At 39.3% G+C, this 18,530-nt stretch overlaps 1 protein-coding gene and 1 long non-coding RNA gene across 4 annotated transcripts in view; both read right to left on the reverse strand.

Moving 5' to 3' along the window:
• Positions 1-18,530, reverse strand: part of LOC146401829 (uncharacterized) — a 227,940-nt gene that overhangs the window by 126,886 nt on the left and 82,524 nt on the right. The window contains exon 3 of the long non-coding RNA XR_014811076.1: positions 16,934-17,128. This is a non-coding gene — a long non-coding RNA (uncharacterized LOC146401829). The remainder of the gene's footprint in view (positions 1-16,933; positions 17,129-18,530) is intronic.
• Positions 2,960-8,807, reverse strand: LOC100739754 (disintegrin and metalloproteinase domain-containing protein 20). 3 transcript variants are annotated; one of them, XM_084969620.1, is made up of 3 exons: positions 8,477-8,807; positions 7,893-7,991; positions 2,960-5,525 (listed from the first exon to the last, which is right to left on the reverse strand). In XM_084969620.1, the coding sequence occupies exon 3, from the start codon at positions 5,382-5,384 to the stop codon at positions 3,171-3,173; it is 2,214 nt and encodes a 737-aa protein (XP_084825746.1). In that variant the 5' UTR covers positions 5,385-5,525; positions 7,893-7,991; positions 8,477-8,807; the 3' UTR covers positions 2,960-3,170. The 3 variants fall into 3 exon arrangements, with proteins under 3 accessions (XP_084825746.1, XP_084825747.1, XP_084825748.1); XM_084969621.1 differs by having other exon boundaries at positions 8,496-8,800; XM_084969622.1 differs by lacking the exons at positions 7,893-7,991; positions 8,477-8,807 and adding an exon at positions 5,621-5,662.

The following is an 18,530-nucleotide window of genomic DNA, read 5'->3' on the forward strand; positions in this document are numbered from 1 at the left end:
AGTACGGCAGTAAAGGGAAATTTTCTTAGGAAACAGATCACCAGGTATAGCATCTAGTTGTGCACACTGTTTACAAGGAGAAATAGCCAGATCTGTGATTTCATACCAATTCCTAGGCTGTGGCCAACAGTTTGTCTGCAGTCAAGGACATGGAAGGAACATGATTTGAAAATGGGTGACAAAGAAATGCTGGAAAGAGGTACATGGATAGACCTCTCTGAACAGGCAAAAAAAAAAAAAAAGGAAGCATTTGTGTGCCATTACAATGCTCACCAAATGGTTACCTCAGAAGAGGAATTTTAACAAACAAGTGGATGGGATGACCCATTTTGTGGATACCAGTCAGCCTCCTTCCCCAGCCACTCATCACCGCTAAAGGCGCTCATTAAAAAAGTGGCTGTGCACTATGGAGAACAGTTTGGAGATACCTTAGAAATCTATACATAGAACTTCCATATGACCCTGCAATCCCACTCTTGGGCATCTATCCGGACAAAGCTCTACTTAAAAGAGACACATGCACCCGCATGTTCATTGCAGCCCTATTCACAATAGCCAGGACATGGAAACAATCCAAATGTCCATCGACAGATGATTGGATTCGGAAGAAGTGGTATATATACACAACGGAATACTACTCAGCCATAAAAAAGGATGACATAATGCCATTTGCAGCAACATGGATGGAACTAGAGAATCTCATACTGAGTGAAATGAGCCAGAAAGACAAAGACAAATACCATATGATATCCCTTATAACTGGAATCTAATATCCAGCACAAATGAACATCTCCTCAGAAAAGAAAATCATGGACTTGGAGAAGAGACTTGTGGTTGCCTGATGGGAGGGGGAGGGAGTGGGAGGGATCGGGAGCTTGGGCTTATCAGACACAACCTAGAATAGATTTACAAGGAGATCCTGCTGAATAGCATTGAGAACTATGTCTAGATACTCATGTCGCAACAGAAGAAAGGGTGGGGGAAAAAACTGTAACTGCAATGTATACATCTAAGGATGACCTGACCCCCTTGCTGTACAGTGGGAAAATAATAATAATAATAAAAAAAAAGTGGCTGTGGGAGTTCCCGTCGTGGCGCAGTGGTTAACGAATCCGACTAGGAACCATGAGGTTGCGGGTTCAGTCCCTGCCCTTGCTCAGTGGGTTAACGATCTGGCGTTGCCATGAGCTGTGGTGTAGGTTGCAGACACGGCTCGGATCCCGCGTTGCTGTGGCTCTGGCGTAGGCCAGTGGCTACAGCTCCGATTCAACCCCTAGCCTGGGAACCTCCATATGCCGTGGGAGCGGCCCAAGAAATAGCAACAACAACAACAACAAAGACAAAAGACAAAAAAAAAAAAAAAAAAGTGGCTGTGGTAGGCAAGGCAGGCTTGGCAGTTACATATAGGCTCAGCAAAATAGACTTCCCCTCACTAAGGATGACCAGGCTCTAGCCACCAATAACTGCCCAACCTGCAGTGGCAGAGACCAGCACTGAACTCCCAGTATGGCACCATTTCCTGGGGTGATCAGCCAGCTACCTAGAGGCGCATGCTAGAAGTTCATTACACTAAACTGCTTCCAAACAGAAGCGTGGGGGGGGGGGTGGATTTTATTCTTATTGAAGTAAAAAAGCTGGATATAACCCGCCTTCACTGAACCCAATGCTTCTGCCAAAGATACCAGCCATGGACTTAACAAAGGCCTCATCCACAATCATGGTATTCCAAATAGCACTGCTTCTGATCAAGAAACTCACTTCACAGAAAAAGAAATGTGGCAATGGGTCCATGCTCAGAGAATTCTTACTATGACTTCTTAGAGAAGTCTTACTATGCTCCCCACTATACTGAAGCAGCTGTCTTGTTAGGTGTTAAAGTCTTTTGAAGGCTATCACACTGCCAGCTAGGTAGCAACACTTTGCAGGGCTCAGGAGAGGTTCTCGAGGCAGTGGAGTGTATACCCTGAACCAGTATCCAATATATGGTGCTGTTTCTCCCAGACCCAGGATTCATGGGTCCAGGCATTAAGGGGAGGAAATGGAAGTGATACCACTCAGTACTTACCTTAGTGATCCACTAGCAAAAAACTTTTTGCTTCTTGTTCCCATGACTTTAAGCTATGCTAGCCTAGAGGTCTTAGTCCTAGAGGAAGGAATGCTTCCACAGGAGATACAACAATGATTCTATTAACTGGAAGTCAAGACTACTACCTGACCAATTTTGGCTCCTCACACCTCTGAATCAATAGGCAATGAATGGAGCTATGGTGATGGCTGGGATAATTGATCCTGATTCCCAACAGGAAATTGGACTCCTACTCCATAATAGAGGTAAGGAAGAGTTATGTCTTAATATTACCATGGCCTGAGATTAAGGTCATTAGACAACAATAACAACACAATCCAGGCAGGCTGGGAACACAGGAAAGAAGTTGGGTTCATTCTAGTACTGATGATTTAAGGAGATCCTCTGCAGAGCAGGGACCAAGACTTCCAAGGAGGCCGAGCAACCAGCTGCTGCTGGGACTTCAGTAACTCAGAGGAGAACCACACTGCTAACCCTGGACCTCCAACTCAGATCTCTGAAAGTATCAGTAGTCAAATGGTGCTAGTACTTCTGATGAAGAATGACAGGGGTTCTAACAGAGTCAACAAAACTGGAAGTCAAAATTAATCATGTCTACCAGAATGAAGGTCCCACCAAAAGCACAGAGTCACTTTCAGCACACAAGAAAGTAAACTCCCTTCGCCTACCACCCATCATTCCAGGCTACTCTACCACCCACTTTTGGCACAGCTATCTGGAAAAGAGCAACTAAAACAGAAATGTGGTATGTGTTGGCACATCCCAGACCTTACATTTCAAGAGTACAAAGGTGGCAGGAGGTTTACCACTGATATACACTAGCTTCAACATGTTACTTTGTCATGCTTTGCTCAGGAAACATACAGAGATGACTCACAAGGGAAAAAAGGAACATTTAATATTGCTTGAAACACTGAAGAGTAAAAACATAGTAGGAATCCTTCATTGTAATATTAATTCTTCTGACCCTGACATGAGGGATCCTTAAATGTTTCTTGAAATTGACATGCCCTAATGATTCCCTACTCTTAAAAGAAAAACTAGTGGGTTTTTGCTTTGTTTTGTTTTTAGAGAAGTAGGAGCCTTAATCTTCTGTTTCCTCCTCATCTTCTTCTTCCTCTGTCCCTTCCTCCTCCTTGGCATTGTCCTTTTTCTTTTTACATTTCTTAAAAAGCACAAGGAAGCAAAAAAAAAATAAACAAATCAAAGGAATAAGCCACAAAAATGACTGGTTCTGCTTCATGTCTACCTCTTCTCCTTGCCCATGAGAAGGTGTGCCACTATCATCGCTACCTCCATTGCCTTTGTGGTTGCAGTAGGGAGGTGCCCATCCAGGGTTGCAGTGGCAATGGTCTTTATTATTGCAGGTCCCCTGCATGTGGCAGGTCTCAGGCTGACAGGCTTGTGGCTCACGAACCATAGTGACACACTTGTTGCGGATGCAAATCTTTTCTGGACCGCATATTGTGCCCTCTTTCACTTGACCGATATCAGACCCAAACATCCCCAAGTGATAATCGGTGCCCCAGCAAGTGGTGTTATTGAAGTGAAGCTGATGCACGGTGGAATGCTCTATCAGATTAGGGATTACTTCCACATTTTCACACTGAACTCTCCCACACAGGATATCTGGGGGCCTGCATTTTACATATTGTGTGTCTTCAATACCACAGTGACCAAATCGATTTCCTTGGGTGTTTATTTCTTTGTAGCAACTCTGAGAGGCACTCCTTGCATCTTTGCCAAAAATCTCCCTGCACTGTTCATCACGGTTGTTACATCTCCTTTTATAGCAGTAGGCACTGTTGCTACAGGGAATTCCATCCTGCACATATACATCTTCTGGGCACTGATGGGATGTGCCATTGCACCACTCCGGAAGATCACATTCACTGATCTGTTCTCTGCACAAAGTCCCAGATGGCATGACTTTGCAGTCTTTGCAACACAGCCCAAAAGCACAAGCAGCTCCAGGCTTCAGAGCGCAATTCAACCGACAGCAGGGATCATCTGCACACTGCTCTACTGTTCCACAGTCACACTCCTCTCCTTCTTCGACCACTAGGTTCCCACAATACTGTAGTGTAAAGATACTCCCTAGTTGTGGAGGAGAATAAAGACATAATCCATCCCTGATAAAAGTGTCCCAATACTGAGCATAACTGCAGTTGCTGAATTTATTTGTCACCCGTCTGGCAGGAAACATTATGCACCACTGAAGTTCACACACACACCATGTAGTATCATGCTGCATACCTAAATTATGACCAAGTTCATGGGTCACAACAACCGCAAAATCATACAGCCTCTCATCTTCGAAAACATCAACTCCACTATTTAAAGGACTCTGGCATATCCCACCAACGTAGGCAACTCCAAGTTTTATGCCAAACGATTTTTTAATGAAAAGATGGGCAGTATCATGTGGCAATCGGGCATCAAGGTCAAAATACTTCCAAATAGCAAAATCCTCCAAAAGTTTATCTATGTCATCAGTGGGAACTGGGTTTTGTTCAGTCCAAATTTCAATCCCAGCTAAAATTACATCAAGTTCCAAAGCGTTATATAAGCTGTCAATTATGTTGACAACATCAACTATGTCACGCTGCACTACTGACACATTACTTCCCAAGTGAACATATCGAAGTTTGTCTACAACCACTGCCAGCTCAAGAAACCGCAAGTGGGTCCACCAGCCTGTGTAAGAACTTTGCCTCAGAGTAAAATTATGTGATGCACGCAACTCCAATTGGTGTGCTATTTCCTCTTCTGTTAATCCACATCTCATAGGTGGGAAATGGGTAGCATCATTGTCTATCTTATATACCAGGTGTCCAAATGTGGCAGAAAATCTAATTGGTTCAATTTCATAAGCGAGATCATTTATCTGCAGTATTCCTCGGAAACCTCCAGAACAGGTACTGAGGGCAACCAGGGACTCAGAGACCCCCTCCACATAACCATGATAGTAGCAGTCATCGGGAACAAAAGGCTGATCCTGGTGAAGGGCATGCTGGTCCGTGTAGGTGAACACTGGGAGGTGTCTGGAAACCAAGAACTTCTTGACCCTCATGTGGACAATGTGTCTCTGGCCCCCAAACCACAGGCGGTAGGACACCCAGCCTGGAGCCTTTGCATTTCTGCTCCTGCCAGTCACCTTCAAGGGAATCACCAATTCTGGGGAGGAGAAGTGATGGGAGGGCCTAGCCTGACAGTGGCCAGAAATGGATAGACACACCCCAAGCCAGAGTAGCAAGAGAGTAACTCTGATGTGGACCAGGGCCTCACCCCCTGCCATTATGGAGCCCTCTGTCCAGGGCAGAAGAGGGCAGGATATCAGGCACGACTGGTCTGGCTCCTCCCTCTGAGATGTTCAGGGTGCAGGGTTGACCTTTATGGATCTGTGTCCTGGAAGAGTTGGACCATCAGAGCTGCAGTGCTGAAAGTGAAAGCAGAACAAAGAGCTAGGATAGGGTGGTAGGGATAGGGAGGGTGGGGAAAGAGAGAGAGAGGGAGAGGAGATAGTGATTTCACCTGGGACAAAGCTTGAATCAGTAACATTCCTCAGATTGTCTCCTGTGTATAAAAAGGGCAAGCGGTGGGGAAGGGCAGGTTTGCAGGGAGAAAGAAGAAGGAAGGTTGGTTAAACCTTAACAGGCTGGTTAAACCTGATAAGGAGTCATTACATACTGTTCTCTTAACATGTAATTTGGCATGATATTTTCCACAGTAAAGAGACTGACATCTGACTCTCCATTTCCCCATCACCCAAAAAATCAACTTGTACCCTACTATCTTCTGCAGGCATGTGGACAACCCACTCAAAACTCACATTTTTTTCCCCTTTATTCAGACCTTTTGCTCTAACTCCCCTTGTTCTTCTATGGACATCTTATCTAGTCCCATTCTGCTTCAGGTTAGCAGTCAAGGTAAACTTACTTAAATGACTCATTTGTTTTGGGAGACCCCCTCCAGTCAAGACAAATTTTTATTTTATAACACATTTTTAGGTGCAGAAATCCTTGGGCATTCAAAGCAAGGCAGCCATACTGATGGATAACAGGGAAGGGGGCTGCTATTTGTTTGGGGACAAGGCAAGCAGCACAACTGCCTCCAGTCAGGGCACTGAGGCAACAGACTTCTCTTCACCCAGCCCAGCAGTATCATGTTCTCATTCATAAGAGACCTATCTCGGCTGTGTACATTTAAATTCCACTCTATATATTTTACGTGGCTGGTGAGTTAGCTAAATTCTCTAAAGAAAGCTGGACTGAGGAATCTAAAACTAGAGTCCGTCCATTAAAATGTTCAAAGACCACAATTTGAATGGACTTACTTCATTTCTGCTGAAAACATACATACAGGTAAAAGCTAATTTCACTCATTCGCTGACTTTCACTTAAAGTATCGACAATCTGCTTGATATGTGGAAACGAGTGAAAACACATTTGGAGATACATTTGAACAGATACTGAATATTCTAAACAAGGACACAAATGGGGTCAGCAATGTAGAGCAGGAGGAACATCCTCAGCATTATGATGTCAAGAACACATGGACATACCTGGATACTTTTCCAGAACTAACGGATGGCTATCGGAATACTAGATGAAATCTCTTAGGGAAAGCAGCCCTGATAGAGGTGAAATCCTAATTACCTAATTACCAGATTTCCTCTCTATGTCTTCCTTCATGATATCCTTGGTATCTGCTACAGATTTGGGGTTATTACGATGGGAATGTGGAGTTGGAAGAGATTAGTAAAGATCAAGAATTATAAAGAGGAGTTCCCATCATCACTCAGTGGTTAACAAATCTGACTAGGAACCACGAGGTTGCAGGTTCGACCCCTACCCTTGCTCAATGGGTTAAGGATCCAGCATTGCAGTGAGCTGTGGTGTAGATCTCAGACATGGTTGTGGTTCTGGCGTAGGCCAGCAGCCACAGCTCTGATTAGACCCCTAGCCTGGGAACCTCCATATGCCGTGGCAGCGGCCCTAGAAAAGGCAAAAAGCCAAAAAAAAAAAAAAATAGAATTATAAAGAGAACAGCTCCAATTGGACCCCTAGCCTGGGAACCTCCATATGCCTTGGGTACAGCCCTAAAAATCCAAAAAAAAAAAAAAAAAGAACTATAAAGAGGAAAATAACCTATATTAAGCTTTTTCAAAAATACGACGTGATAATAATAAAAAAAGTTCCCTGCCAAGAATCTCTGAGACAGACCCGTCTTTGTCACCATTGCAGTACTCCAAAGACAAGTTCTGGAGAAATATTACCACCGAGTATGTGGACTGGTTATCACTCCACAGCCCTTCTTTCTAACATGACCCGCACTTCAAGCAGTGTGAAAATCTTTCTCTGCTTCACTAGCTAACTCTTTCTGCTATTCTATGAGCTCTTTCAAACTCTTCAAGACTCCTTACTTACTGTGTCTTCATTCACTCTTAGTCATAGCTAACTCAGTGTTTCTCAAATTCAGGTCAAAAACCATACAGAGTCATGAGATTGATTTAGTGAGCCACAACTAAATGAAACAACAGAAAATAGCAGAGAGCTTCATATAGATCATGGTCACCCACTATTACCTGTCATCACAGAAGCTATAGCAGCATTCTGCTGACACATCTTAAGCTGACTATCATCTGCTTTTTGAACCCCAAAGGTAAATTCATCCTTTGTCTATGGAGCTGGAGATGGAAATCTGCACATTCTATTTCTCCATTTCTAGCTGGCTGCCCAAAGAGTTTTGTCAAGAAGGGCACAAGAAGAAGAATAAAAGGCAAAAGCAAGGAAGAGGGGCTTACCTGTTGCCTGCTGTTACTTTTCAGGAAGGCCCCTGCAATGGGACCTTGCTCTGGTGGTGAGAATTGGTACCACATTCACAGAATCACCTCCTTCAAGCCCTGTCAAAGATTCCCAGTGTAGAGTGTACCCTCCACTGAACTCTCAGAACCAGATTTTACTCAAGTACCCTGGGTAACCCTCGCCCTGCCAGCCAGTGTCTCTTTCTCCGACGTTCCCAGCCATACCACAGAACTCCTTAATAGAAGCCCCATGCAAGTAGCACCTCTCTCTCTGAGATGAGTCAGAGTTTTGGAGGTCCTTCTTCCATATCTCTAAAGAACCAGTGCCAGCTCAGCATCACATTATAAGAGGTACAGCTATTAACCTCAGAATAGCTAGTACCCTTTTCTAAGTTTCTAATTACCATCATTACCTGAGCTGGTAATGCCCTATCTTCTTGAGTTCACGTCCAGATCTATGAGGACCATTGTGACAGCTTCTAGGTTATGATAACCCCAACCTCTTCCCTTTATTCTCCCAATCTCAGGGGTAGAGATGCTTCTATCAACTCTTATTTCTGTGTAACTCAGTGTTCCCATTTTACCTGTTCAGTCCTCTAATACCTTTTCAAGAATTCCCAAGGGTAATTACTCCTGATGGGTTTCTCTTTTCTGGACTAAATTTTGACAGATAAAGGAGTTGGTACCAAGAGTGCTGCCAAGAGAAACAGACAAAAGGGGACTATGGAATTCACTTGGCTATGTCCATGGCCTTAACATAGTGTTAAATTTCTGTTGAATGGAAAATGGGTACATAGTCGCATCACAATTAATTCAACTACTACTCAGTGTTGATTGTGATGAAGTGCCCTAAGTGTGTGGGGGACCAAGGGATGGCTGTAATGATGCCTATGGGTATCCTAAGGACTGAGGGGTGGAATGACCATACTGAATTCTAATGGAGATTTTGCACAATGAGGCTCAAGGCTCTAAATTCTAAGCTCAGACTGCTAATAAGTGGACTGAAAAAAATCTTTCTATCTCTCTTTTAGCCACAAGGCCAACCTCAAAGAAAATAAAAATTTAATTGGAGAGTTGCAGAATTACAGTGTAAACTGAATACAGAGATTTCCCAAGACTCTGGTAGGAAATCTGATTGAGAAGGGGAAAACCTTGACACTTGAAAATGGGAATTCTAGGACTGGACTGGTTCTGAGTATTCAGATTCTCTCAAGTATTCCTGACTGTCCTTTACCACAGAGGGAGCCTACATCCTCTAATTATCTCAGCTGGTGAAATTATCCTGCTAGGGGATGCCTAGTGTGCTCAAGACATATTCCTATTCCCCTTTATTGGCTCTAAAAGCAAATCAGAATCTAATTCAACATGCTCCAGAGGAAAAAGTTAAGCATCTGAACTGAAAGGAAAGAACATCTACTCTAAAATAGTGACAATAGTTTACTAATTTATATTGGCAAATGAAAGGAAAGAAGTCATATTAATAGAAGAAAAGATAAAGTAGTTACAGAGATAAAGATATATTTAATATGATAAAACTCAACTGGAATTTGTGTCTACTTAATAGCTTTGAAATATATGAAGCAAACACTGAAAGAACCAAAAAGAGAAATACAAAAATTTAAAATCTGTTTGTATGTATTAACACACATCTTTCAGCAATGGATAGAAAAACCAGACCAAAACAAAAAAGTGTAAGGAAAGTTAATCAAGCAAATTAAGCAAAGTGTAAGGAAAGTTAATCAAGCAAATTAAGCAAAGTTAATCAAGTTAACCTAGCTGATGCATATAAAACACTACTAGCAACAATGCTGAATACTCATTAGATTCAAATACACATGATATGTACCAGAATCAATGATATCCATGATCATAAAGGAAGTCTTACAAATGATAAAAATAAAAATTGCATAATGTTCCTTACCTGCAGAATTTAAAAAGAAAATTATATCAAAGAAAAAGAAGAAACAAAGAGAAAAAGAACTAGAAAATAGTTATTTGCTTCAAAGTTAAAGAATAGCCCTCTAAATAAGCTATGGTCCAAATATAATTAAAATGTGTAATTAAAACTATTTTGGTCTAAATGAAAATTAACATATTAAACTTAGAGACTGCAGTTAAGGTAATGCTTACATTGAAATTTTTGGCTTTGGAGAAAATGAGAAAATTGAAAATATTTTATTATAAGATAGAATATTACAAAGCTAGAAAGATAATGGCTAATTAACCCTTAACAGTAGAATTAAGAAATAGTGCATAACAATGACATAAAAGATGAATATTTTAAAAAATCAAAGCCAAAAATTGGTTCCTTGTAAAGAACTGACAAACATCCAGCACTACTAATCAAGAACTAAATTGAGAAAATACAGTAGCCATTCATATAGACATTAAAAAAATGAACATTTAAATAATTTCATTTCAAAAATTTGAAAATTTTAGCAATATGGGAAAATACCACCAATCAACATAAACACCAAGAAAAATGTACATAAGGAGACTTGGTATTTCTGGTGCAATGTATATGGAAATGGCAAGTCATCACTCCATCCTAACAAGAAGTAAAAAGTTAAACGAACTAACTCTTCTTAGATCCATAAAAGAATTGAGATCACGAGAAATTTTACTGTCCTCAAAAGTGAAGAGACCACCAGTGAATCTAGACAACCACAACTTATCAGAGTGGAAACCCAGAAGCAGAAACCTCTGTGGGAAACAGGAATGGGATAGGAAAGCCTACACTATAATTGACAATCTGCTGGAGTCTAGGTGTAGGCAGGTCACAGAATTAAAAACTATAGGAAGGGCCAGTTTAAGGGGACCCTCACACTTTTTTTTTCTTTTTTTTTTAAGTTTTTTGAAATACAGTTGATTTACAAGGTTGTGATAATTTCTGCTGCACAACAAAGTGATTCAATGGACGGGGAGTTTGGGGTTGGTAGATGCAAACTATTACATTTAGAATGGATAAGCAATGAGATCCTACTGTACAGCACAGGGAACTATATCCAATCTTTTGGGATAGAAAATGCTAGAAGACAGTATGAGAAAAAGAATGTATATATATGTATGACTGGGTCACTATGCTGTACAATAGAAATTGGCACACTGTAAATCAACTATACTTTAATAAAGATAAATAAGTACAACAAAACAAAAAGCTTGTTTTTTGAAGAGGTAAATAAAGATCAATAAAATCAGTAAGATCAGGCAGGCTTAGAAAAAAAGAAGACACAATTATTAATATCATAAATGAAAAAGAAGACATCTCTACAGATCTTATGGATATTAAAATGATAATGAAGGGATATTATGAGCACAAATTTGATAACCAAAAAAAATGGACCAATTCTTTGAAAGATACAATCTGCCAAAATTCATACAAGAAATAGATAATTTGAACAGACCTATATTTATTAAAGAAATTGAATCAATGGGAGTTCCCATCATGGCACAGTGGTTAACATATGCAACTAGGAACCATGAGGTTGTGGGTTCGATCCCTGGCCTTGTTCAGTGGGTTAAGGATCTGGCATTGCCATGAGCTGTGGTGTAGGTCGCAGATGAGGCTCAGATCCTGCATTGCTGTGGCTCTGGCGTAGGCCGGCGTCTACAGCTCCGATTAGACTCCTAGCCTGGGAACCTCTATATGCCACGGGAAGCGGCACTAGAAAAGGTGAAAAGACCAAAAAAAAAAAGGACTTAAATCAATAATTAATAACCCTCCAAACAGACCCAAAATAGATTTACTGATAAATTCCACCAAATATTTAAAGAAGAAATTATAACAATTCTCTATAATAATTTAAGAAATTATTATAATTTAGGAAATATATGAAATTATTATCATTATTCCTCTGCTATATAATAATATAGAAATTTATAATAATTATAATAATTTATGAAATAATTTTATATGAAATTATTATTATTATTCCTCTGCTATATAATAATTTAGGAAAGAATTCAGGAAATTATTATAGAGCAGAGGAAAAATAGGAGCAGAGGAAATATTTCCTAACTCATTCTCTGAGGCCAGCATTATCCTAACACTAAAAGCAGACAAAGATGTTACAAGAAAACTACGGACCAATATTACTCGTGAACATACATGCAAAAATCGTTTCAAATATACAACAGCTCGGAGTTCCCGTCATGGCGCAGTGGTTAACGAATCCGACTAGGAACCATGAGGTTGCGGGTTCGGTCCCTGCCCTTGCTCAGTGGGTTAACGATCCGGCGTTGCCGTGAGCTGTGGTGTAGGTTGCAGACGTGGCTCGGATCCCGCGTTGCTGTGGCTCTGGCGTAGGCCGGTGGCTACAGCTCCGATTCAACCCCTGGCCTGGGAACCTCCATATGCCGCGGGAGCAGCCCAAGAAATAGCAACAACAACGAAAGACAAAAGACAAAAAAATATATATATATATATACAACAGCTCAAATTCACAATGTATAAAAAGAATTATACACCATGATCAAGTGAGATTTATTTTAGGTATGGGAAGCCAATTAATGTAATGCATCATATAAACAGACTAGGAAAAAACCACATAATCCTTTCAACAGATGCAGAAAAAGAATCTGATAAAATCCAGTACCCATTCATGAGAGAAACTCTTATCACACTAGAAATAGAAACTTTCTGAACTTGATAAAGAACATTTCTCCAAAAGCATCAGAACACTCATTCTTCTCTAGTGCACAGGGAACATTCTCTAAGATAGGTCATATGTTGAGCCAAAAACAAGTGTTAACAAATTTAAGAAAACTGAAATCATATCAAGCATCTTTTCCAACCACAATGGTACAAAACTAGAAATCAAATACAAGAAAAAAACCTGGAAAATTCAAAAACATGTAGATCAAACATGTTGTAACAACAAATGGATCAAATAAGACATCAAAAGAGAACTCGAAAAATATCTTGAGAGAAATAAAAATGGAAATACAACATACCAAAACTTATGAGATACAGCAAAGCAGTTCTAAGAGAAAAATTCATGGCAATACATGCCTGCACTAAGAAACAAGGAAAATTTCAAGCAACCATCCTTATACTTCAAGGAAATAGGAAAAGAAAAACAAACCAAGTCTAAAGTTCACAGAAAGACAGAAAGAAGAAAACTATAAAGATCAAAGCAGAAATAAATGAAACAGACTAAACAGATAATAGAAAACTAAACAGATAAGTGAAACTAAAACCTGGTTTTTTTAAAAGATAAACAAAATAGAAGAAACCTTTAGCTAGATTCATCAAGAAAAAAATAAACAGTACCCATATAAAATTAGAAATGAAAGCAGAGATGTTACAAATAATACTACAGAAATATAAAGGATCATAAAAGACCACTGTGAACAACTACATGCCAACAAATTAGACAACATAGAAAAACTGGATAAATTCATAGAAACATACAATGAATGAAAATTAATGAAATAGAAAACAGAAAAACAAAGGGAGAAAAAAGGGCTTTCTCTTTTTTTTTTTTTTTTTTTTTTTGAGAAAGCCATAAATACTCATTCACCTCTAGTCATAATGATCAGGAGAAAGATAAAAATTATCAGTGTGAGGTGAGGAATGGTTAAAGGATGATGTCACAGATTCCATGACTACTGAAAGGATAATAAAAGATAATTATAAGTAACTGTGTCTATAAATTAGACAACTTTGAGATGAAACAGTCCTTGGAAGACACAAACTATGAAAATTAATGCAAGAGGAAATGGATAGTTTATATAGCCCTGTATCTTTTTAAGAAACAATTTGTACTTAAAACTTGCCCACAAAGAGAACTCCAAGCCCACACCAATTTCACTTAATGAATACCATCAAAAATTCAAGGAAGAGAACATAATGATTCTACACATTCTCCAAGAAAACTGAAGAGGAGGAAATACAACTAGTTCTTTGCAGCCAGCATTATCCTGGATGTGAAAATCAAATAAAAACACTACATTAATACAAAAATTCAAATCAGTGTCCTTTGGGAATATAGATGGCAAAATCCTAAATAAAACACCAATATATAAAAAAGGTATTATACCAAGCCCAGATGAAGTTTATCCTATGGATACAGGGTTGATCTAAAAATTAATTAATGTACATTACCATATTAAAAAACTAAAAATGAATGATCATATTGAGACAGGAAGATAAAAGAGTACAGCCATTTTGGAAAAGGACTGAAGGAACAGCGTGGAGCAAACAGGCCTAACAAGTCCAGTAAAACAAAGTGCCTGAAGGCTTGGGTCTTGGAGACAACAATTAGAGAACCACAGAAGTAGATTATTTCTGTTCCACTGATGTATGTACCTAGTTGCCAAAGGACAGAAGTGGAACTATAAATCCACCACAAAACAGAATCACCAAATTCTCAGTTCCCTGAAAGATACAAAGGCCTGACACACCGTTCCTAAGTTGTTTTTGCAGGAAGCAGACTCCCACCAGACGAAAACTGATAACTACAAGCATATAGACCTCAGACTGATTAAAACAAGAAGGCTAATGATGCTCAAAATTTCACTTTTATGTCAGCCAATCTGAGAATTGAGCACAAGCTGATATAAGGCACTCTGCGGTCCCCTCCCTCTCACTGCCTTTAAAACCCTTCCCTGAAGCTCCTTGAGAAGTTGGCACTCTTTCGCCTTCTCCCTTGTGTGCAAGCTATCCTTCTAATAAAAAATATTCCTGGACTTGGAGAAGAGACTTGTGGTTGCCTGATGGGAGGGGGAGGGAGTGGGAGGGATCGGGAGCTTGGGCTTATCAGACACAACCTAGAATAGATTTACAAGGAGATCCCGCTGAATAGCATTGAGAACTATGTCTAGATACTCATGTTGCAACAGAAGAAATGGTGGGGGAAAAACTGTAATTGTAATGTATACATGTAAGGATAACCTGACCCCCTTGCTGTACAGTGGGAATATAAAATAAAAAAAAATAAAATAAAATAAAATAAAATAGAAAGATCTATCAAAAAAAAAAATATTCCTGGGCCGAAGAAGCTTGTGGGAGTAATATTCATTTCTATGGTACTACTATCCAAGAATCCAGAGAAAGCCCAGTAACAATATAATCACATCAAAGGATCATAAAAATTATTTGACAAAATCCAACATCCATTTCTAATAATTCTCAGAAAACTGACAAAAGAAGGGAGATTTTCAATATGACAAAGAGCATCTATGGAAAAATCTACAACTAACGGTAGCTTTTAATGGTAAAAGACGGAGCAATTTCCTCCTAAGATCAGGAACAAGACAAGAACACCTACTCCCACTACCTCTATTCAACACTGTACTAGAGGTTCTGGGCAGTGCAATCAGGAAAGTAAGAGAAATAAAAGGAAGATTTAAAAATATCTTTATTTATAAATGACATTTATAGATGTCTACGTAGAAATCTGATGGAATCTACAAAAAGCTACAACTAATGAGTTTAATAAGTTCAAAGAATACAAACTGAATATGCAACAATCAATTCTATTTTTATATACTAGCAATGAACAATTGGAAATAAAAATTTTTAAAGAATACTGTTACACAGCAAAAAAAATTAAGTACTTAGGAATAATTCTGACAAAAGTTGTGAAAGAACTCTAACTTAAAACTATAAAAATCACTGAGAGAAATAAATACTACACTAAATAAATACTAAACTAAATCAATGAATAAGAGGCTTATTCATTGATCTGAAATTAAACCATTAAAATATCAATCTTCCCCAAAATGATCAAAGAGATCCAAAGTTTTTCTTGTAGAATTTGCAAACTGATTCTAAAATCCACATAAAAATGCAAAGAATCTATAATAATCAAAACCCAGTTTGAAAAAGAAGAAAAAAATAGAGGACTATTACCACCTGATTTCAAGATATCTAAAGTCATATATATTTCTGTTTTGAGTACTCAAAACAATGGGATATTTGTGTTACAATAGGTAGACCAATAGAACAGAACAGAGAGACTAAAAATAGACCCACACAAATATGACAAAAGATTTTTAACAAAGGTACAAAGGTAAATCACTAGAGAAAGGACAGTATTTTTATTTTATTTTAATTTACGATTTTTTTTCCATTATAGCTGGTTTACAGTGCTTTGTCAATTTTCCACTGTACAGCAAGGAGGGCAGTATTTTTACACACAGTGCTGGAACAACTGAAACAAACGTAAAACAAAAGAATGTTTTAACTCTTCTATTATTTGGATGCTTTTTATTTCTTTTGTTTGTCTGATTGCTGTGGCTAGGACTTCCAGTACTATGTTGAATAACAGTGGTGAGAGTGGGCATCTCTGTCTTGTTCCAGATTTTGGTGAGAAGGCTTTCAGTTTTTCTCCAGTGAGTATTATATTTGCTGTGGGTTTGTCATAAATTGCTTTATGTTAAGGAATGTTCCCTCTATACATACTTTGGTAAGAGTTTTTATCATGAATGGATATTGGACTTTGTCAAATGCTTTTTCTGCATCCATTGAGATGACCATGTGGTTTTTTACTTTTCTTTTGTTAATGTGGTGTATGATGTCAATTGATTTGCGTATGTTGAATCATCCTTATGAACCAGAGATGAATCCCACCTGGTCATGGTATACTATCTTTTTGATATGTTGTTGGATTTGCTGGCTAAAATTTTATTGAGAATTTTTGTATCTATATTCATCAAAGATAGTGGCCTACGGTATTCTTTTTTTTTTTTTTTTTGGTGATATCTTTGTCTGGTTTTGGAATTAGGGTGATGGTAGCATCATAAAATGTCTTTGGGAGTGTTCCTTCTTCTTCAACCTTTTCAAAAAGTTTAAGAAGGATGGGTATAAGTTCCTCTTTGTATGTTTGGTAGAATTTGCCTATGAAGCCATCTGGTCCTGGACTTCTATTTGTAGGGAGTGTTTTTATGACATATTCAATTTCAGTTCTAGTGATCAGTCTGTTCAGTTGATCTATTTCTTGATTCAGTTTTGAAAACTGTCACTGGATGCAGACGACATGATACTATATACAGAAAACCCTAAGGACTCAACCCAAAAACTACTTGAACTGATCAACAAATTCAGCAAAGTAGGAGTTCCTGTCGTGGCGCAGTGGTTAACGAATCCGACTAGGAACCATGAGGTTGCGGGTTCGGTCCCTGCCCTTGCTCAGTGGGTTAACGATCCGGCGTTGCCGTGAGCTGTGGTGTAGGTTGCAGACGCGGCTCGGATCCCGCGTTGCTGTGGCTCTGGCGTAGGCCGGTGGCTACAGCTCCGATTCAACCCCTAGCCTGGGAATCTCCATATGCCGCGGGATCGGCCCAAGAAATAGCAACAGTAACAACAACAACAACAACAAAATAAAAAAAAAAATTCAGCAAAGTAGCAGGATATAAGATTAACATTCAGAAATCAGTCGCATTTTGGAGTTCCCATCGTGGCGCAGTGGTTAATGAATCCGACAAGGAACCATGAGATTGTGGGTTCGATCCTTGGCCTTGCTCAGTGGGTTAAGGATCTGGCACTGCCGTGAGCTGTAGTGTAGGTTGCAGACGCAGCTTGGATCGTGCATTGCTGTGGCTCTGGCATAGGCCAGTGGCTACAGCTCAGATTAGACTCCTAGCCTGGGAATCACCATATGCTGTGGGAACGGCCCTAGAAAAAGACAAAAAAAAGAAAAGAAAGAAATCAGTCGTATTTCTGTATACTAACAATGAAATTAGAAAAGGAATACAAAAACACAATACCTTTTAAAATTGTACCCCAAAAAATTAAATACCTGGGAAGATACCTGACCAAGGAGGCAAAGGACCTATATGCCGAAAAGTGTAAAACATTAATCAAGGAAATTAAAGAAGATGTAAAGAAATGGAAAGTATCCCACGCTACTGGGGTGGAAAAATTAATATTGTAAAAATGGCCATACTACCCAAAGCGATCTACAGATTCAGGGCAATCCCTATCAAATTACCCATGACGTTTTTCACCAAACTAGAACACACAACCCAAAAATTGATATGGAACCAAAAAAGACCCAAAACTGCCAAAGCAACTCTGAGGAACTAAAACCAAGAAGGAGGCATAACTCTCCCAGACCTCAAGCAATGTTACAAAGCCACAGTCATCAAGACAGTGTGGTATTGGTACCAAAACAGACATACAGACAAATGGAATGGATAATAAACCCAGATACCTATGGTCAATCTTCAAAAAGGAGGCAAGAACATAAAATGGGAAAAAGACAGTCTTTTCAGCAAGAACAGCTGGGAAACCTGGACAGCTGCAGGCAAATCAACGAAACTAGAACACAGCCTCACACCATGCACAAAAATAAACTCAAAATGGCTGAAAGACCTAAATACAAGACAAGACAGCATCAAACTCCTGGAAGAGAACATGTGCAAAACATTCTCTGACATCAACCTTACAAATGTTTCCCCAGGTCAGTCTCCCAAAGCAACAGAAATAAAAACAACATAAACGAATGGGACCTAATCGAACTGACAAGATTTTGCACAGCAGAGGAAACCAAAAAGAAAACAAAAAGACAACTTGCAGAATGGGAGAAAACAGTTTCAAATGATGCAACTGGCAAGGGCCTGATCTCTAAAATACAAAAACAACTTATACAACTCAAGAGCAAAAAAGCCAACAACCCAGTGGAAAAATGGGCC

This window comes from Sus scrofa, chromosome 7, assembly GCF_054392235.1.
Source record: "Sus scrofa isolate SSC_HxYL_T2T_F1_AM1 chromosome 7, Sscrofa_HxYL_maternal_Yorkshire_Landrace_v2.0, whole genome shotgun sequence".
Taxonomy (NCBI): Eukaryota; Metazoa; Chordata; class Mammalia; order Artiodactyla; family Suidae; genus Sus; species Sus scrofa.